This window comes from Crocodylus siamensis, chromosome 2, assembly GCF_052110815.1.
Source record: "Crocodylus siamensis isolate JL-2025a chromosome 2, ASM5211081v1, whole genome shotgun sequence".
NCBI classification, from domain to species: Eukaryota; Metazoa; Chordata; order Crocodylia; family Crocodylidae; genus Crocodylus; species Crocodylus siamensis.
In genome coordinates this window covers 240206485-240213529 of record NC_143396.1, presented here as the reverse complement: position 1 = coordinate 240213529, position 7045 = coordinate 240206485, and the positions used below count along the sequence as shown (strand labels likewise).

Genomic DNA, 7045 nt, shown 5'->3' with positions numbered 1-7045 from the left:
ATACTCAGAAACTGACTTATGGTGTTTTTTGGGGCTGGACCCAACTCCAGAGATTGTCAGTAGGATTTATTCCATTGACTTCAATGCAGTTGGAGTAGGTTCTTCAATAATATATTGTATGTTGCATTAAATCATCATGAAATATTTGTTTGTGACTGACTTAACAGCTCAATAGTAAGTTGCTGAGATATGGAAAAGGCAGTTCTTCAGCCAAGGTCCTAGGGGACTTGGCATTTTGCTGAGACTATATTTGTAATCCATGGCAAAGAGTTGCAGTAGTTTTAGTCACGAGTAAATTTACAGAATGAGCCAGGTCATAGAATAAGTTTGACAACCAGCTCAGGAGCTGCGCTAGTGCACCCTGATAGCCATAGAAAGAAGCCAATTGACTCCAATAGGCTTTAGAAGGCACAAATACCTACCACATTGAGAAATATAGCCAAATGTAATCTTGTTGTGCCTTAGCATTTATAGCATGAAAGGAGCATCTTAAACTTAGCAGAAGTAATTCTTAAGAGTTTAACATGTTGACCTCATGTGTTTCTACAACTTCATATAACAAGAAAGATGAGCAATTTTCTCTGTTTTACAAAAAAAAAAGGCAAGTACTTTATTTATCAATAGAATTATTAGCTGCTTTTTTACACCATTGCAATGACTAAACAAATAGCATAAAAGAAACATAGGAGAGTGTAAAACCACATTACTCCAGCTGTTACCCCGGACGACCTTTTGACAAAGTACAGAGTTAGATGTTTCAAGTATGGCACTTATATAAATAAGAGCAGAAAGAAGGTGACATATTCACAGTTAAAAGCAACAAACTCTGTTCCTTTGGTATGTCTGTTAGATCATCATAGGTTAATACATAACTTGGCTGAATATTAATTCCATCTCATTTATACACATTTATGCACAGGGAATTATTTTAAATGTACTGACAAATTTTGTGGATCACGACTAGCATAAGATGATTAAGGTCTCTGGTGTGTGTGGACAGGCAAACAAAAAATGGCAAAATAATATTCGGCATTACTCTGTATAGTGTAATTAACTGTTGTACAAACATATATTTGAAAATAGCTAATAATACACACCAGTAAGAAACTCTGTGACCTGGATGGATGAAATAAAGTCAGACATCTGTGAGATGGGAGTGCAAAAATGTACTGGCTGAATTTGTGGTCAGGTGCCTAACAGTGCAATTACCCTCCTTTTAGAGCATGCTTACATTTGCATATCGCAACAATCCCCTCCCTCCCCAGTAAAGAGTATCCTTGCAATTTTTTTTTTAAATATGGACATTCTACACTTGTTTACAACAATTAGTCAGACAGTCCAGACTGTAATCTCACCCTAATGATAACCAAAACAAACTGCTCCAGTCAAAAGATAACATTGGATCATTAGCAATAAAGTAACTGTGCTGTAAGGCTAGATCAAGCATAGTTTTATAGCTGTTTCTTCAGTCTCTTATGTAGTACTGCATTTTTGTATCTAGTTCAATAAGTGTAGATCTGATACCTTAATGGCTTTCTTGGTGGTTTGATAAAATGCTTGCCTAAGCAATGTACCTTTCCCTAATGTTGTCTGGGTCTGTTCCACCTGGCACAGTGTTTCAGTTCTGTCACAGGCTCACACATAAGCTGAGTCACTTGACTGAGTCCTGCCAAAGTTAGGCATGCTCATTCTTGGCAGGTCTTTGTTTCGGATTTCATATATGGATTTCCTTTTGGCTTGTACTCCTCTCACCGCCATTTTGATCTTTCTCCAGCCCAGGTGGTTCAGTTCAGCCAGGTTGAGCACCACACAAATCCCACTCACCGCAAACATGAATACCAAGAAGACAGTCTTCTCTGTAGGTCTGGAGACGTAGCACTCGACTTCCTTGATGCAAGGGTATCTGTCACATTCGTACATGGAAGGGACGTTGAAGCCATAGAGGAAGTACTGCCCCACTAAGAATCCGATCTCGAGCGCATTGCGAAAGACCACCTGGATGATATAAAACCGGGAGATGCCTTCTTGCCTCCTCATCTTGGACTTGGTGGTTCTGATGGCCGGGTTGGGGATTTCCTTCACTTCCAGGCAGTCGGGCTCAGCTTCTTTGGTGGAGTTCTCCGTGTTCTGCAGCACTCCGTTGACAATGGTGTTCTTGATCTTCTTGCTGTCGTCTCGTTTCATGGAGTCCTGGTCCCTGTCCAAGGTGAGGAAGACAGTGGAGTACCTCCTCTCCCGCTGCTTGGCGGACTGGTGGACAGAGTAGGTGATGAAGCAGAGGCTGGGGGTGCAAACCATGATGATCTGGAACACCCAGTACCTGATGTGAGAAATAGGGAACGCCTGGTCGTAACAAGCCTGGTTGCAGCCCGGCTGCAGCGTGTTACACACGAACATCGTCTGCTCGTCGTCGTAAACCGTTTCCCCCACAATGGCCACAATGAGGATCCTGAAGATCACCACCACGGTCAGCAGGATCCTGCAACACAGAGGCGCGTCAGTGCCCGGGGCCCGCGGGCGCGGCGGGGCAGGGCCGAGCCGCCGGGAGCTGTCCAGTGCTGATCGCGCCGCGCCCGCCGCGGGCTCCGGCCCCCTCCCGCTCCCCCCGGCGCGCCCGGAGCCAGCCTCCGGCGCCACCAGAAACTTTTTGGCCGGGAGGCATTGCGGGGGAGGGCGGGGGCGGACTTGCGAGGAGTTTGCCGCAATTTTCCCTGCAATCTGCCCCCCCCGGCGCCCCCCAGAGCGGCCGCCCGGGCCCGAGGCAGCGGGGCCGGGCCGGCGTCCTGCCCTTACCTCCCGATCATCGTGGAGTGCTGCTGCACGGCCGCTTCCAGCAGGCGCTCTAGGATGGTCCATTCCCCCATCGCTGTGCATCCGGAGCCGGGAGCCTGCGGAAGGAAGCGGCGGGGCTCTCCTCCCTCCCGCTGCCCGGGGTCCCCCGGGGGCTGAGGCGAGCGATGCCGCGGGGCCGGGGGGTTCCGCAGCGCCCTGCCTCGCCTCGCCTCGCCTCGCCTCGCCTCCCTGTGCGCCGCCCCGCAGCGCCGGGGCCGGGCCGGGCCGGGCCGGGCCGGGCAGGAGCGCGGGGTGCGGCCGGCGGGCTGCGGGGGTGCGCTCGGAGCCCGCCTTGGCGGGGAGGCAGGTTGGGCTTTAATGTCTTGCTGCCGCTAATCCGCCCTTAAGTAGGCTCGGCTTGCGTCACAGGCAGGTCGGGGGAGCGCGGCCAAGAGCGGCGCGGGGATTTTCTCCATGTTATTTATTCCGGGGGAAAGAAAGACGCGGCCCCGCGGGGGCAGGGAGTCCGGCGCGGGCGGGGGCCGGAGCCGCCGGTGCTGCCTCGGCCTGCGGGCATGGCCGCGCCCGGGGCACCCGCACCGGCTCTGGGGGCCGGGCCGAGGGGACCTGCGGGCACTGGAAACTCCGCCTCGCAAGTCCCTCGCCCAGCTGGAGGCTGCACGGGAGAGGGGGCTGACCCCTACGCCTGACCCCGCCAGTGGCACGTCTCCTGTCCCTATGGTTTTATCACTTGTAGTCATTTTCCTCTGGCTTTTCAGGGCCGCCTCTGACACCAGCTCACGGTTGGGCCTCCAGCACCTTGGCACCAGGTAGCAACTGTGCTCCAGCCAGCCTGGGATGTGACACCAAAGGTCTCGGAAACCCAGCACTCAGGCCAGAGCGGCTTTACAGCGCTTTCTTCTTCTTCCGTCTTCACCTTGGAAGATACTGGGATGTGCGTGTACATCTTAGTCGCCACTGATTTGACACTGGCGAGAATCATACCCGGTGCACTCTGCCGGTCAGCATCTGCTCCCTGCCTCCGTGTGGCACAGGAGATGGGGCAAGGTGGACCTGTGGTCTGACCCATTAAATGCCTGGGTACTCATTTGAAATGCTGCCTCATTTCAAAGCAGAGGGTCTTCTGTTCCGGTTCAAATACATACACTACTTCTAATAATTCCCTAGAATAAAAGAGAGAGAGAAACTGTGTATTTATTTGAGTGGTGTCACCAGCAGTTTACACAAATCACAGAAAGGTTGTGTTTCCTTGGATGAATGCCTAGACTGGAATGAATCCATACATCTTGTTATCATAAAATACTTCAACTATTTTTAATATGTTCCCCTTCAGTGTCATAGATGATTGGAAAATGAGAGCAATGCTAAAGGAGGATGTCATGTAAAGATTACCTTGATGTGAGTTTGGGTTGACTACAGAAGTCTCAAGTGGTGAAGCAAACAGTGAGTTATTTTTTTCCCCAGTCAAATACCAATCACACCTTTATACCATACCACCCAGTCATAATTTTTGCACATCCCATAAATTACTCTCAGGAAGCTATTGAATAAATATTTCAGGCTGTTTGTGGGTACTGTTGTTTACACTGTTGGACTAGGGAGAGCAAGCTGCTTTAGTCAGACAGCTGGTCAGACTAATGTAAATAACTGAGTCCTTTGTTCTTTTTCTGACTTTCATGAACCAGTTGTAGTTTTTGTAAATGACATTAAGTATTTGCTAAATACTTGAGATGAAGTCTCTTCAGTGTAAAGGCCATTTGTTACTCAAACAATTCAAGATTTGCTTCCTGTTACTTGTAGTGAGTGACTGATTATGTAGGTCACATAACATTGTCTACTTTCTGATTATACATGATTATATTCAGTTTGTTAATTATCAATTATGAGCTGAGGAATATACTTGTTTGTGCAATAATGGGTCAATTTCCCCTAAGTGTCAACCAGGTATCCAAATTACCTGAGGCATTGAACAATCGGATTGTTTTTTTTCCTTGCTTTTTGCAATTATTAAGCCACCTGATTAGTCAATGGCTTTCCTTTCTGTCCAACTTCATGCTCTGAGCTGCCTCTCACAGTTCCTCTGCACTAATTACTGAATAGCTTTAAATAGATTTAAAACAAATGTATGGACATAATCAATTATATGCAGCAGCAAAGACTGGGCACTGGCTTTTTCCTTTAAGTCACCCCTACTCCTATTTAATTAACTCCAGCAACTGGTTAAAAAATTTCTAGGAAGCCATCCCATGGGCCATGCCATTGAGCAGAAATGCCATAGAGAAGAAATATGGGTGTATTTGCTCAAAGACAAATACGCCCATATAAAAGGAAAGCTCTTTTGCAAATATTCTTGTGGACAAACCCCACACATTTTCTGTGAATGTTAATAAATAGTAATTAAAAGAAGTACAATTATGGATAAATCAAACACTGGACTTCAAATGAATGGTCAACAGATCTTTGTTATTGAACCCATTTTATTCTTGTGAGGTCAAGTATAGAAACACTGAAAGGAGAAAAAAATACAATTAATAAATGCTAGAAAATTACCTAAAATCACTTTTAATGCGAATAAGTTTAAAGGTCAAATAAAGTGGGTTCTACTGTGGCCTCATTTCAGAGCAGGGGTTCTTCCTTTTCCAATGCTAATGACACCCACCAATTTTCACTTGCAAGGTATTTGAGCTGGAACTGAATACTGAGCCTGGAGTGAGTGTAATTTGGGGAAAGTACTTCCACACTTGGATGAAAGGCAGAGAAGCTCTTCCAGTACATCTTTGTTAAAACAAAATGAAGTGTAAAGTATGCAAAGCTCCCAGGATTTCTGTATGCTAGAAGTCCTCATGTGCTTGCCCTAGTTGGGGCTTTTATGCACTGGATAATGATAGGAACTGTTGAAGCTGTCAGAGTGTGAGACACTCTAAGGCATTTAATAAATGCGAGTTATCACATTTCCATGATGAATCTAAGTATTAAATGCATGTAGATTTATCTGATAAATTGTCTACCAAATTAATTGTAATTGAAAGCTGCTGTAATTAAACAATTGTGATAAGTAGACATCGATAAATAGGACACAGGAGGTTTCTACAGGTTAGTTTTTATACTCTTCCCATGAATGCATCAGCCTATTATGGAACCAGAATTTGCAGTGTAGCAAGCTATGGATATAAACTGTCCTGGATGTAGCATTCGTGTTAGTAAATCATCCCACATTTCATTCACAAGCATCTAGGATTATCAAAGCATTATCCCCTGGCTTACAAAGAACGGTTTCTTAATGAAGCAGCAATATTGCTTCCTACCAGGGTCAAACCTGACCTGTTTAATATTTTGTTAATTTTCATGCAAAATAGCATAAAAGCAACAGCATATCTTTCCTTAAGATCAAATGCCTAAGTTTACAAAAACAAAAAAAAGAATTTGCTCCTATGGGCAAAATCTACTCTACTGTACTTAAGCAGCCTCTTCAAATACATAAAAAATTGTAGAGACTGTGTCTGTTTGAAGTGCATACAAATTCTACATTAAAAGAGTAATAATATAGTTGGAAAAGCTTGTGGATTAGGTTTGGAGAGTGAGATTGTACATCTCCTCAGCTGAGATGCCAAACTGAGGTTAATCTGTCTCTAAGAAGCTATAGGCCAGATTCTCTCTGAGAAATCCAGCCCCTTTGCACTCCATGCAACCCCCACTGTGGGTGACACACCAGAGTGAAGTTACAGCTTGAATGGAGTGCAGTGCACTCTGGAAATCCCTAGCTGATATCACTCCCAACACCATAAACTAGAGCATCCCCCAACTGCTTTCATCTACATTATAGTGAGGCCAGAGTAGAAGTAGCCCCACATGTAGCTACTGCAACCAGTCACAAGCCATCCTTGCTCAAGTCATCCTTATGATCCAATGCTGTGTACAATGAAAACTGGACAGAGTAGTGACTCTAGCCCTGTCTATTGAAATAAAACTTATTTTTTACTATTGTCCTATCAAATATTTTAATAAGATTAGTTGTTGTTTACAGCAAATAAATTAATCAAGATTCAAAGAATCCACAACTTCAGAGACCTCAGAAGTACATTAATTGTATAAAAAAGTATCTCTCGCTGCAAATATTTGTAAGCAATTAACTTGTGTGCAGAAAACAGAAAACCTACCTATGTGTTGCCTTCTTTATGCTGTGTAATTTCGCATCCTAACCGAGACAATGGAAATAATTCCTTTTAGTATTATTTTATGAACCAGTAGAACT

General features: G+C 45.1%; 1 protein-coding gene across 2 annotated transcripts; it reads right to left on the bottom strand.

Annotated features, from left to right (window-relative positions):
- Nucleotides 1–601: 601 nt before the first annotated feature.
- On the bottom strand, nt 602–3465 carry GJD2 (gap junction protein delta 2). Of its 2 annotated transcripts, none has more exons than XM_090034974.1 (2): nt 2794–3465; nt 602–2479 (listed from the first exon to the last, which is right to left on the bottom strand). In XM_090034974.1, the coding sequence occupies exons 1-2, from the start codon at nt 2862–2864 to the stop codon at nt 1636–1638; spliced, it is 915 nt and encodes a 304-aa protein (XP_089891100.1). In that variant the 5' UTR covers nt 2865–3465; the 3' UTR covers nt 602–1635. The 2 variants fall into 2 exon arrangements, with proteins under 2 accessions (XP_089891100.1, XP_089891101.1); XM_090034975.1 differs by having other exon boundaries at nt 602–2320.
- Between the last annotated feature and the right edge of the window lie 3580 nt (nt 3466–7045).

Coding starts and splice junctions, on each gene's coding strand:
- GJD2 (XM_090034974.1), bottom strand. CDS start 2,864: ATGGGGGAATGGACCATCCTAGAGCGCCTGCTGGAAGCGGCCGTGCAG. Junction 2,480..2,793: donor CACTCCACGATGATCGGGAG/GTAAGGGCAGGA, acceptor TCTGTGTTGCAG/GATCCTGCTGACCGTGGTGG.